Source organism: Aethina tumida, chromosome 2, assembly GCF_024364675.1.
Source record: "Aethina tumida isolate Nest 87 chromosome 2, icAetTumi1.1, whole genome shotgun sequence".
Classification (NCBI taxonomy): Eukaryota; Metazoa; Arthropoda; class Insecta; order Coleoptera; family Nitidulidae; genus Aethina; species Aethina tumida.
Genome location: NC_065436.1, coordinates 29,344,114 through 29,357,710, shown reverse-complemented (window position 1 = coordinate 29,357,710; position 13,597 = coordinate 29,344,114). Strand labels below are relative to the sequence as shown.

Here is a 13,597-nt window from a genome sequence, read left to right as displayed (position 1 = left end):
TGCACATTAACGTAAATCCCTGTTCTGCGCGTTAACTTCTTTAAAACCAGCAAGACCGCATATTCGCCCGAGTGGCAAAGTGCAAATTTGCATACAATTATGTATTACTTTAGATCTGTTATCCGTCTCACCTCGTTTTTTTTCTCCTTTTTTGTTTTACGATAGTTTGTGCACTACGAACACATTTCCAAGTGCCATTAGTTTGCCGGAAGCCCGCCGAATCGTCTCATTTGAATACGGCCGCAATTTTATCCTGCTGAAATGCTAGAAAGTTAGATAAAAGCCATTTGACCTGTCGGCTCGTGTGTTCCAATTTTTGGTGGATAACCGAAAGTGGCAAATGATAAAAAATTGTTTTTTTAATGTTGTGTGTATAATGCGTAAACGCTGAAAAAATGAACAAGCACGTCCGACGTGTCGAACAAATAGTCGTCTGGATGGGTGACAAAAAATTGAAAGGACAATCGATGTTTTCGCTGACACACTGAAATACAATTAGGTCAGAATCTCCAGCTTGACGTCGAAGCTTTTAAGCACACATAAACTGGAGACCATAAAAAAACGAATGAATTTGTTTACTTGTCACTAAATAGATTTATAGCTCTCAGTCTTCCAATTTTTTATTATCCATTATGTTAAGAGCTGGTAACATTTTCTTGCATTAGGTCTCAGGTTTCTAATACCATTAATTTTTTAGCATTGACAAGGCTGCCAATAACCGATGGAAACCGTTACACACCAGACCCGCAACGGACACATGCCGACTTCATCAGGGCGGCGCGGCCGACGCCGACGCGGACGACACAGTTCCCACCGGTGAAAGGACGCATCGTGGTCGCCATGTATAACTACGAGGCGCGCGACAACACTGACGTGTCGTTCAAGAAGGGCGACCGCATGGAGGTGGTCGACGACTCCGAGGGCGACTGGCTCAACGTCGTCCATCTCATCACAAAAATGCAGGGTTACATACCCGGCAACTTCGTTGCCCCCGAGCTTAGTGTTGAGAGCGAAGAGTAAGTCTTTGCCTGAGTTTATCATGTTGTTTTGTTACTAAATTGGTTTGTATTTTTCTAGTTGGTTCTTTGAGAACATATCCCGCAAGGAGGCGGAGAAACTGCTGTTGGCTGAGGAGAACAGTCGCGGCACATTCTTGGTACGTCCGTCTGAGCACAACCCCAGCGGCTACTCCCTCAGCGTGAAAGACTGGGAAGAATACAGAGGATATCACGTCAAACATTACAAAATCAAACCCCTAGACAATGGCGGTTTCTACATCTCCACCAACAAGACTTTTGATTCCCTAGCCGAGTTAGTCAACGCATACACCAGTAAGTCCCCCAAGTGTAACTTGTTGCTCTATAACATAATCACCAACTTTTTTCAGAAAATGCATTTGGGCTGTGTCACGTATTGTCAAAACCATGCAGAAAACCTGAGCCCACGATGTGGGACTTGGGTCCGACCTACAGAGACAAGTGGGAGATTCCCCGCAGCGAGCTGCAGCTGATTAAGAAACTGGGCCACGGCAACTTCGGTGAGGTGTTCTACGGCAAGTGGAAAAATAATTACGAAGTGGCGGTCAAGACACTGAGACAAGGTACGATGTCAACTGACGCATTCCTTGCCGAGGCAGCGATCATGAAGAAGTTCAGGCACAAGAGGCTGGTAGCTCTGTACGGCGTCTGCAGCGAGGAAGAACCCATTTATATCGTTCAAGAGTACATGTCTAAAGGTACGTACTTTAAATAATTCTCGTGGTACCAATGCAAATAATCGCGTGTTGCTTACAGGAAGCTTATTGGACTTCTTGCGTAACGACGAGGGCAAACGCCTTCAATTCGAGGACCTGATCTACATAGCATTCCAGGTGGCCAGCGGCATGGAATACCTCGAATCTAAGCAGCTAATCCATCGCGATCTGGCCGCACGCAACGTGCTTATCGGCGAAAACAACATAGCGAAGATCTGCGATTTCGGGCTGGCCCGCGTGATAGAAGACAACGAGTACTGTCCCAAGCAAGGATCCAGATTCCCGGTAAAATGGACCGCTCCCGAAGCCATTGTTTATGGAAAGTTCTCGATCAAATCGGACGTATGGTCCTACGGTATACTGTTGATGGAGTTGTTCACGTACGGACAGGTCCCGTATCCGGGTATGCACGGCCGAGAAGTGATTGAAATCATAGACAAGGGCTACAGAATGCCGAAACCCACGACACATCAACTACCAGACGAGATTTATCAGACTATGCTGAATTGTTGGGACGCCAAGCCAGAGAATCGTCCCACGTTTGAGTTCTTGACGCACTACTTCGAAACGTTTAATGTCACTTCGGAGGTACCTTACAGGGAAGTACCAGACTAAGATCGGTTCGGTTGATTAGTCAGTACTTAAAAATGTTTTATTTCAAGGCAGTTTTATGGATTGATACTATGCTAGATCTCATTTATTATGTTTAAAGTGCTTTGTTTAAATATCCTTTGTATTTTTTTGTAGGAAGTGTTGGCTGTTCCAAGTGTATTATATAAATGAAGTAGTACTTTTAATTGAACGTCCGACACTTCTGCGCCGCACTTTGTTTCAATCGCAAAAATTTAGCATAACAAAGGCGAGTTTGTGATATTTATGTTTCGTTTTAAAGATTAGGCTAGTCATGTATATAAGTTATTTTCTTAAAATAATAGAAATTCGATAAAGTAGAAGTAGGAATAAAAGTGTATGGTTAAATCTTATTATATTCATCACATCATAATTTAAAATTAGACTAAGTTCAATGAATTATAATGTTGACACTTAAGTGTAAAATATTTACATTTTATTTTATTTTCCACCCCTGTCAATAACAAAAGCTAAATTAAGTTTGAAACCAATTAATTTTGATAAAAATCAAGACTAACTTGTCATCATTAATCTATAAGTGTTTCTTATATACAGGGTACTGAGTGTTGAAAAATTTTCCTGAAGTCGTGCTAAATTTTTGCAGGTGGACATTTATTCCAAATCAACGTGAAAAAATGATAAAAACTAGCAAAAAGACTGTTATATATTATGTTAATTACATCAGACGTCTGTCTTAAAAAGTCTGCTTTTTCTATGATGTAGTAACGTTTTTGATTCGTTTTACTAGAAACTGTTCTTAAAATTAAGAAGAAAAATTGCCACGTACATGTAGTAATAGTACAAAAAGGCGAAAATGAAGTGTCCTATTTCAAGATTATATCTTTTATACAATGACTTTTTGTACTCTAAAACTTTTTACATTAAAAAATATATTGGACGTGGACCAATAATTTCTTGAACATCACAGTTTTGTTTATAGGATTTTTATTTCCTATACTATTTCAAAACAAAAAAAGGAACTTTTCTAAATTGGGAACTTTGTGTATTGTATGTGTGTTGTGAATTATTAGTATCTAATTACTTTTTCCATTACTTAAAAAATACCAAATCTACCAAATAGAATTTGTTTTGAAAATCGATGCATTTAGCAATGTATTTTTGTCCTGTCCGATTTTGAGTTTATGGTCTTTCATAAATACATTGTACATGCACTCCACGAGTTTGGTATTTTTGGCTAGCTGTTTTCGTGCAATACATGTGTACAAAATAATCTGGCCCTCCAAATAGAACAAAGAATGTTAAAATACAGTTTTAAAAAGTTATAGATATGCTTTTATACTCTATTGTTTGTTAAAAAACATGTGTTTTATCATAGTCATGATAGTGTATGTGCGTGTGTTAATTGACATTATTTATATTTTTCCACAAGTGTTTATGTGATAGAAATGAAAACTATATTTTTCCAAAATCAAATCACTTCTGTTACATAAAGCGTTAACAATTTTGTCTTGTATATGTTATATAAAAAACAGTCAGTTTATTTGAGTCATGTTATTTAAATATTTTATGTTTATAATTAAGTTTTTAATAAAAGCCATATGTTACAGAAACAATCATATATTATAACTTTTGTAAATATTCTAGTACTGAAATAAAAACATTGTGCTAATCTATACAACTGTGTTTTAATTTTATTACGATCATGTTAAATAACTAACTAACTAACTAAAGTTTTTATTATTTCACATCAGGTATAATAAATTTAAATATAATAAAAATATAAATTTGTAAACAATTAGATAAAGCTAATAATTGGAAGAGATATTTTCCTTATCTTCTGAGTGCACATGCATCGTTTTTCTGGACATGAATTCTGGTGACACTGGGACCGTCACTTTGTTGGAAGGTTGAATCACGATAGGTTTGTATTTCCTGATAGGTTGAGCTTTGATTTCAGTCTGTTTTCTAAACATCTCCCTCTCTTCTTCTTCCTTTATTTTTTTTGCTTTTTCCTCCTCTTCTTTTATGGCCCTCAATTTATCCTCTCTTTCCTTCTGCTCCAGGTCAAACTGTTTCCTCTCTTGCATCCGTTGCTCGCAACTTAAATGGAATTCGGCAATCTCAGTCAGGGGTTTCTCACCGTATTTGGGCATGAACGGTTCCTTATATAACACGGTAGCTGGTCGGGCTTTAAATTGTTCGCACAAAGTTTCGTTACTTTTCTGAAATACAATTACTCTCACTAAACAATACAATGACTGCAATTTAATACTTACATGTGAACTATTTGCACTCTTGAGGGACGAATTGCATGAAGAGTTTCTCGAAGCCAGGTACTTTGGGCGTGGATTGGCGTGAAATTCCCGCATTTTTTTCTCTTCTTCAAGAACTTGTTTAATGCGTTCCTCCTTTTTCTTTTGTATCTGCAAATCCCTCTTTTCAAAACTAAAAGGTATTGGTTTCGTCCTAGTTAGCGGAAGCTCCTGCTTCTGACATGTATCTGGTGGAGGAAGTTCAAGCTGAAAGATCTTAGTTAGTTGATGTCATTTATATATTATAACAAAAACATACAGACTGTGATTTCTTTAAAGTCTTCATAAACTTAGGTGTAATGGGTTGAGTTATTTTTTTCTGAGGGACTTGAGGTAATTTTGGAGCAGAACGCAGATTGTTAGGCACAGGTTTAGCATGAAACGCGGGCGTTGGTGCCGTGGGTAACTCCTGGACTTTCTTTGGTACCGCTGTCAAATTAAATGGTTGCGGTACCGTTAAAGGTTTTTTCTCCATTGGCCCTTGTGCTTTCAGGGGACCTTGAAGAATCCTCTTGTTCACAGGATGTGCCTTAATCTTAAACCTAAAGTAAAAAGAAAATTAGTTCATGTTTCTACAACTTAATCTTTTTTCCTACTTATGGATTTCTTCCAATTCTTTTTGTTCTCTTTCTTCTGTGGACATGACTGTAGTGGGTCGATAACGAGCCTTGGTTCTAAGTGCCGGTGACTGTGGCTTAGTGATGGTGAGACGAGTTGTTGTCGTCGGTTGGTTGGCTTGATTGCTCCTAAATCTTATTGGAGTTTTTCGTTGCCATTGGGCTAAAAGTTGGGCAGTCGAAACATATTCGTTGTTCTTGCCGACTTCCTGCGTCGAGGAAAATGCACGTCTCGGCTGAGCCAGTCTATTAATGTTGTCCTTTAAAAATAATAATCTTACAGTATAAAAAAATATTATAGTTTTTGAAAAACTTACCCTTGAAGATGCTCTAGCTAATTTACTTTTTTGAATTGGAAACTGGCTTAGATTGTCAGAAGAACTATATTTAACTAATGTTTTACTTTTTGTAATGCCCAAATGAACTAGATCATTTCTAAAAATAAAAAAAATAAATTAGTATTTTATCATATGCATTATTGAATATTGACAATATGAATAAATTGGAATGAAGTGTTCAATAATGAGTGAATAATCTTGTTAAACAATATTTGCTTTGAAAAAGGTTGAAGTCTAAGAAAAATTCAAAACTGAAATCTTTTACAAATATTTAACATTTTCCAATACTACAATAAGAATATTTTCAGTTTTATTTAGTTTATTTTTATTTACTGAATCTTCAGGTTAACTACCAGACTTAAGTTTGTTTAAAACCTGATGCATTAATTCACACATTCTCATACTCACTCATGTTGACAGTAACAATCTATCAAATGTATATGTGCAAATATATTGCTGCAGGAGACTTACGTTAAAGTGTGGACATCATCACCACTTGGATTTACAACATTATGTCTCCGTGAAGAAGGACCAGCACTTTTTGATCGTCTCCTAATAGCTGATTCTATAAAATTTCAAACGTCAAATTGAAATGAAAATAATTAAATTAAATTTAAGTAATTAAATCTTACGTGGGGGAGTATAAAAGTCTTCAGTTTCATCTGCAGTATGAGAAATATCTTCCGCCTCATAGGAAATGTCCTCATACATTCCTTGCTGTCCCGGGTTATAGTTTTCGTGATCAACCGCTGAAACGGTTTCTTTTAATCAAATTATATAAAAAAGTAATGTAAAAAATTACCGAAATAGGATTCCAGCTTTTCGTCTGACACGGACTTGTTGAAGTCGCAAAATTGAGGAGCGTCAAATGCAAAATCTTCTGACATCTTGTCAGATATGTCTTATATTATTGTCACTAACAATCACAATCACAATACACACAGATACAGTAAAAAAAACAACAATTTTATTGACTGATGCACAACTACCGACACGAATAATTCAAATGTTGTCAACGGCTGTATTCCGTTTGAAAATGTTGCGCATGGCATTTGCACATGTTTACTACGCATGCCCTCGGTCTCATTGGATAAATTTTTAATTTATTAATTTAATTTTACATCGGTTAATTAACAATTCTCTCACTTAAAACTTTAGATCAACATAATCTAAGGTTTTAGATCTACAAATCATATTAAGGTTAACAGATATCTACCTACAGGATCGTACATTCTGATCAGTAGATGTCGTATTAATAAAAATTCTTCAATAAAATAAAATTTGTTTTATAGATTTCTGTATGTAATTTTATCTTCTAATAAGAAAAAACTACTATTCAAAATTTTGCAAACTCAAAAGATTGATGAAAGAAATTCTTCTTGAAAATTCAAGTGATACTCATCATTTTGCTTCGTACTCTCAACGTTAGAGAACATTATGCATATCATTAATATACAACGTGTTTCTAAAATAGGTGGGCAAAATTTAAAAGCAGGAAGAACACGTACCATAATGAAGATCTTTTCTCAAGTGTCTCAAATTTAAATTTCAAAAACAATGGTGATTACAATTCAATATAATATATATATATATATATATATATATATATATATATATATATATATATATATATTCATAATACAGTAGTGTAGATTCTGAAGGTTATATATATATATATATATATATATATATATATATATATATATATATATATATATATATATTCATAATACAGTAGTGTAGATTCTGAAGGTTCCCCTTTTTTCTCCTCTTTTCTCTGCTACTAAATATTGAATATTTGAAAAAACTGATTTTCAACAATACAAAAAATATACAACTATATACTATATCTTTTTATTACTCTGATAAATATAAATTTCATTATTAAAAAGACATCCAATACATACATTTATTCATTTTTGTAGTAATAATACTATTTGGTCCAGTCCTTGCTTGTTATTGACTAACAGACTGACCTCTCCCTCATTTGGCACACTCTAAAATCTAATGGATTAATGTCTAAATTTGGAAAATTTTTGAAGAGATACTGATGACATTGCCAACTAGAATTAAGAGAAGCACTGTGATGCATATACCAAAGATCACGTCTTTTGTCCACTGGAATATCATCGAGGAACACGTAAGGTGGTTCCTCAGTCAAATTACAAGGAAGAAAAGTATAACAGAACACTTAGTAGAGCGTGATTCTTCTTGAAATACGGTCTTTATCAACCCAAACATGTGGGATGAGTGTGGAAAAAATGTGATCTTGTTCACGACGGGCTCAGAACTACGGGCTTTTCGATAATGAGAAGAATACAGCCGTTGTTCTTCAAACTACCGAATGCAGTACATTAGTTTGTTGTAACAAACATCTTATAATAATAGATGGATTTACTAAACCGTGCTACAGCACCAGAATTAATAAGATATCAACATACTGAGTTTTTGTGTAACTTATTTTAATGATATTTACTTGATATATTTTGATAAGATTACATGAATATATTTTCACTAATCTTATCATTTACAACTAAAAAAGAAGTAAAAAACTCGAAAGCACTTCCTATTACAAATGTATTGTAATATATATTATCAGAATTTAATGTTAGTCACATCCAGAAACCGATTGGTGCACATTATCAACCACGTCGCTTATCAATTCTGTCATTAAACTACAGGAAAATATTAAATTAAATGTGATATAATGTGAAGTGCATATATTTTTCAACGATCCTCTTGGATAATCTGGTAGGTATTGTCCAACACAGACAAGAGAATTTAATCTTTGGTCAATCTAAAATTTAAACGGAAAGTACAAGTAACATATATTACTAGTTTTTCCCCTTTATTATTATATTTTGCAATCTATGTTGTAATGAATTAGTGTGACGATTTCATTAAAACAATATATTTTAGTAATTCACGTTTACGGCAATATGGGAAGTTGTTGTTGTAAAAATAATCGACGAGCACGTAAGTGTTAATTTTATCTTATATACATCTCCATTCCAGGTATTATTTTTTACTAACAATATGATTAATTTAAATAATAATAATATACTCTGAGTACATATTTCACATTGGACATAAACATTTTAGCATCTATTCAAATCCTTCACCATATTGAAAAAAACACTTTAGATGCCGGATTGGACAATCAAACTGACGAAGATAAAAGGCTTCTAAATGCAACCATAGACAGAAACAAACATGTAACAAATCAGAGTTCCCCGTCATTATATCCAACGAACAAAAAATCAGCATCAACATCTGAAGTAAACAATACGTCTCCGAAACGAACCGTGGTAGGATTGTACGATTATGAGGCTAAGGATCATATGGATATATCATTTAAAAGAGGTGACCAAATGTTGGTACTTGAAGACTCAGAGGATTGGTTTTTAGTCAGACATTTAATCTCATTAAAAGAAGGATACATTCCTGGAAACTATGTGGCCAATGTCCATGCCATTGAGAGTGAAGAGTAAGGATTTAGTAGATGTACAACTTGTTGATGAATATTTTGATTTCAGATGGTTTTTTGGAGAAACATCCCGCGTGGAAGCTGAAACTTATCTGCTAGACAAGTCGGTCGGACCAGGCACCTTTCTGGTTAGGAAATCTGAACATGATCCGAATGGTTATTCATTGTCAATTAGAGACGATGATAGTCATAGGGGAGCCCACGTCAAACATTACAAAATCAAATTTAATAATGGAACATTTTCGGTTGTTAAAGACGTCAATTTTAATACTCTTCAAAGTTTAATTCAGAACTATAGAGGTGAGTAAACCATCTAATATTATTAAGACCTAAAAGACCTCATATTTTAGAGAACAATCTGGGAAGGTTATCGCTGTTACAACCGTGCAAGAAAGTAGAACCAATTTTATGGGATTTGGGACCATCAAATAGGGACAATTGGGAAATAAAACGAGAGGAAATTGTTTTAAAAAAACTGTTGGGAAAAGGTAATTTTGGCGAAGTATACCTAGGACAATGGAGAAAAGTTCAAGTTGCGGTGAAAACCATGCGCAACACCAGTTCCGCGACTACTGAAGAATTCATGGCGGAGGCAGCACTTATGCGACAGTTCAAACATCCGAAGATCGTCGCCCTGTTTGGTGTGTGCACTAAGGATGGACCGATTTACATAGTTCAGGAATATATGTCGAAAGGTTGTCTACTAACTTGGTTGAAATCGAACAAGGAAACAAGTATTAAATTAGCCGACTTGATTTACATCTGTTTTCAAGTTGCTTCTGGCATGAAACATATGGAAAGCTTAAACCTCATTCACCGCGATTTAGCTGCAAGAAATGTGTTATTGGGTGATAACAACGTTGCCAAAATTGGAGATTTTGGTTTGGCCAGATTAATCAACGAAGGCCAGTATTGTTCTACCTCAAAAGTCAAATTACCAGTGAAGTGGACTGCAATTGAGGCGATTTTATACGGCAAGTTCTCAGTCAAATCTGATGTCTGGTCCTATGGCATCCTCTTGATGGAAATATTCACGTACGGGCAGCCGCCTTATGGTAAAATGATGGCAATGGATATCATCCAAAAATTAAATAACGGTTACAGGATGCCGAAACCTATTGGGTACAATTTACCAGATGATATTTATGAGAAGATGTTGAACTGTTGGGATGCAGAACCTGAGAGAAGACCTACGTTTGAACATCTTACCGAGTATTTCGAATTCTATAACGTATCATCGGAAATGCACTATCGGGAGGTCATCTAATTGAGAATTATAGGAACGAAATCGAAAAAATAAAGCAATTATTGCTAAATTGAAATTAAGTTGCAAAATTACTGCATAAACAACAAAAATTTTGCAAGTACAATAAAAACACTCTAATTTTAGAAACAAACAATAAATTGTTGTCTCAACAGGAAAGATATATCATCACAAATAATCTCATTTCCTCATTCATATTCAATGTCGTCAAGAGAAAAAACTTGTCCAACATATAATTTATGTATATAACTATTTATTAAACAGTTAATAAAAGGCATTTTACAAATTTGAACATATTTAATTTAATTAAAAGTATAGTTTTGTAACAAATCAATCATTTTCATGGAACATCAAACTTGTATGTAAATATTTGTAAGACAAATTAGTAGTATCATCATCTAATTCCATATCACTGGCTTCCAACTCCATATCACTTGTTTTGTCAAACTCACTAGGTTTACTGTCATTCGACAAGTTTTTGTAATATACTTCACTGCCAGTCTCACTTACACAAGTCCCAGAGTTAAGTTCATTGTCACTGTCTGGCTGAGATTCTGTGTCATCAGTGTAGATGTAAAAGTTGTGGGATATTGGATGAGGATTATCAGAATACATCTGAGAGATCATGCAGTCAGTGCAAAAATCTACTGAATCCATCGAGCAGGTTACACAGTGCCATCTTGAACCTACTATAGGTGTTTCATTACAAAAATCACATGTGTGTCCAGTATGGAAAAATGGGGAGTATTCCTTTTCTTTCATTTTTTCCTCTTTGACTCTTTTCAGTAGTTCAAGTTTCATTTCAGCTTCACTTTTTTCATTGACTGGTTGGTTTGTGGGCTGATGGTATGTGGAGGGAATCAAATAGTTTGATGAACTGGATGTTGTAGCTTGTCTTGAGCTTGGTCCTGGAATATTGTCCTCTTCATTTAGTGTCACAGGTACAGACAGCTCTGGGAAAAAGGTGGTGGGCTTTAGGAAATAATGATTATTTCTTTGGTGCTTGTGTGGAAGAGCCTTTTTATATTTTTCACAGTTTTTGGGCAACCTGCCTGGTATTGGGAGGCCAGCTTTGTACAACTTTAAAAAGTATTTCTGCACTCTGCTGTTCACTTGTTTTACAGTTCTTGTGCCAAGAGCTTTGGCAATTTTTTTGAATCTTTGGGCTTCTATTGGCTCAGGTGGATAAATTACCAGTAGTTCTTCAAGGCGCTTCTGTTCCTCCACGGTCCATTGGTTGCTTTTCTTCGAATTCACGCTCTCAGATTCTTGAACTTCACAATTATTATCAGAGTAAATCAAATTTAGCTCACTTTCCGGAAATTTAACGCTGAAATTCTGGAAGTCAACCTTTGGAATTTTTGGTACATCCAAAATAAGCGGTATTCCTAAATCTTCCTTCTGTTTTATCTTCTCTAAAAGTGCCAGTGGATCTTCCAATGCTTCTTTTTTGATCTGACATACTGTTCTGTAGTCTTTTATTGCTTGTTCTCTTTGCACAGTAAGTAACACTACAGTTTTTAATACTTCACTGTAATCTTTATTGCCGCGAATGGCTAAATGGTCGGACTCGAAGTAGAAAAGGTCGTCTTCAGTGTGAAGTCCGAAAGAATCGTTCATATTGACAAACGACGGAGAACACGTGAGACTGACAGTACACTAACCTCCAAAAATATGTGACATGTCAAATCAGGGTTACTGACAGTAAATTGGGTTGCCTATAATATAGCATATTCCATACAAGAAAAGTTTATTATTATAAATTTATTAGAATTATTTGTTTTAAGTTTTACACCACACTTTTCTTATTTCCTTTTGTTTTTCTTGGTAAAAATCTAGCAATGATATCCTACATAACCACATCCTCCACATTATTTAAATAAATAAAAAAAGAAGTATTGTTTAGTTTTTTTTCAAGCAACAATTAATAACTACTAAATATGCGACAGACTATATACAAGACAGGCTTAAATAATAGACCCTCATGAAATATGTGATTAAAATTAAAAAAAATGTTTTGGTAAAGTTGCAGAATCGGTCACTCTAAGGAATATTTGTAGCGCATGCGTCAACTGGATTTGAAATCGTCTGTTTCGGAGATTTTAGACAGCATAGTTGCCAGATTTCATTTTTAACGAAATATGTAGAGAAATGATTTTTAGAAAAATATATATGTAATTTATTATGTTTTTTATGTATGACTTATATTATTTATGTGGTTGAATTCGAAAAGAGATAAAATTCAAATCACTTTATTAATTAGTATATTCATTTTTTATTTATTCTATATTTCTTTGGTAGTTTAACTATCTAATTAAAAGTTCTTTATTAAATAATTAGGTAAATTTTCAAAGGTAAATTAGGTAAATTTACAACATTAATATAAAATTAACAAAAAAGATATATTTATATATTTTATAATAAAAAACAAAATCAATTAAAACAAAAAAATCTATTCCACTGGATATTGCTCCCTAATACAATTTAAAATGCTCATAAAGATATTATGATTTTTAAATTTATTTCTCCATATGAATTCGTGGAGGTACGATGGAAACAGATCTTCCGAGGAACAGTCATGGTCTATGTAACTCGAAAAAAATTGTTCAATGCAAATATAGTATAAATTTATTAATAAATTGGAATAAATTAAAAAATAATAAAAATTAAAAACATTTTTAATTAAATACAATACAATTATCTATATAGTAAAATATATTAATTAATTAACGACCCGTATCAATAAATTAAGATTGTACAAAAAAAATAATAAATGCAGCACACAAATAATCTATAAAGTAAGATAACTTAAAATATGACTGCTAACAAATTAAAAATAATCTTACTAAAGGAATAAAAGTATAATATTTTAAAAATGAGAAAGATCTATGAAGTAAAATATATTAAATGAGCATACAAATAAATTAAGAAAGTAATTAGCAGAAGAATAGGAATAATATATTGTTTTTAAAAACGCCATAAGTATAATATTTTAATAATGAGCAATAATCATCAAATCAGAAGAAATAATATACTTACCAAAAAAATAAAAAGTATAATACATACTCAACAACACAACAATAATTCAACCATAAAAAATGATTCGAATATTTTGACCGTTGCAAACCGACAACACTGCACTTCAAAATGTTCAAGAAGCGCGAAATCAGCGCCTCACGACGCATGCGCTAGATAATGTTCCTTAGAGTGACCGATTCTGCAACTTTACCAATGT

At 34.0% G+C, this 13,597-nt stretch overlaps 4 protein-coding genes across 6 annotated transcripts in view; 2 read left to right on the top strand and 2 right to left on the bottom strand.

The window, feature by feature from the left end:
- The window catches only part of LOC109598793 (tyrosine-protein kinase Src64B), a 62,528-nt gene extending 58,512 nt beyond the window's left edge, over window positions 1-4,016 (top strand). For both annotated transcript variants that reach the window (XM_020014714.2, XM_049963780.1), the window contains exons 3-6: window positions 698-1,016; window positions 1,078-1,331; window positions 1,388-1,735; window positions 1,794-4,016. In XM_020014714.2, coding sequence (XP_019870273.2) covers window positions 698-1,016; window positions 1,078-1,331; window positions 1,388-1,735; window positions 1,794-2,368 — 1,496 coding nt within the window. In that variant the 3' untranslated portion in view covers window positions 2,369-4,016. The remainder of the gene's footprint in view (window positions 1-697; window positions 1,017-1,077; window positions 1,332-1,387; window positions 1,736-1,793) is intronic.
- A 46-nt stretch (window positions 4,017-4,062) lies between these two features.
- On the bottom strand, window positions 4,063-6,627 carry LOC109598788 (targeting protein for Xklp2 homolog). 2 transcript variants are annotated; one of them, XM_020014709.2, is made up of 8 exons: window positions 6,414-6,627; window positions 6,244-6,372; window positions 6,083-6,176; window positions 5,591-5,708; window positions 5,253-5,533; window positions 4,916-5,198; window positions 4,621-4,863; window positions 4,063-4,566 (listed from the first exon to the last, which is right to left on the bottom strand). In XM_020014709.2, exons 1-8 carry the CDS (start codon window positions 6,496-6,498, stop codon window positions 4,150-4,152), a joined length of 1,650 nt encoding a protein of 549 aa, XP_019870268.1. In that variant the 5' UTR covers window positions 6,499-6,627; the 3' UTR covers window positions 4,063-4,149. The 2 variants fall into 2 exon arrangements, with proteins under 2 accessions (XP_019870268.1, XP_019870269.1); XM_020014710.2 differs by having other exon boundaries at window positions 6,244-6,360; window positions 6,414-6,626.
- Window positions 6,628-8,278: 1,651 nt separating this feature from the next.
- On the top strand, window positions 8,279-10,654 carry LOC109598786 (tyrosine-protein kinase Src64B). The gene is made up of 5 exons (XM_020014707.2): window positions 8,279-8,362; window positions 8,531-8,587; window positions 8,714-9,098; window positions 9,148-9,398; window positions 9,449-10,654. The coding sequence occupies exons 2-5, from the start codon at window positions 8,551-8,553 to the stop codon at window positions 10,363-10,365; spliced, it is 1,590 nt and encodes a 529-aa protein (XP_019870266.2). The 5' UTR covers window positions 8,279-8,362; window positions 8,531-8,550; the 3' UTR covers window positions 10,366-10,654.
- Window positions 10,596-12,018, bottom strand: LOC109607386 (ZZ-type zinc finger-containing protein 3). Its single transcript, XM_020023875.2, has one exon. The coding sequence runs from the start codon at window positions 11,980-11,982 to the stop codon at window positions 10,693-10,695; it is 1,290 nt and encodes a 429-aa protein (XP_019879434.2). The 5' UTR covers window positions 11,983-12,018; the 3' UTR covers window positions 10,596-10,692.
- Between the last annotated feature and the right edge of the window lie 1,579 nt (window positions 12,019-13,597).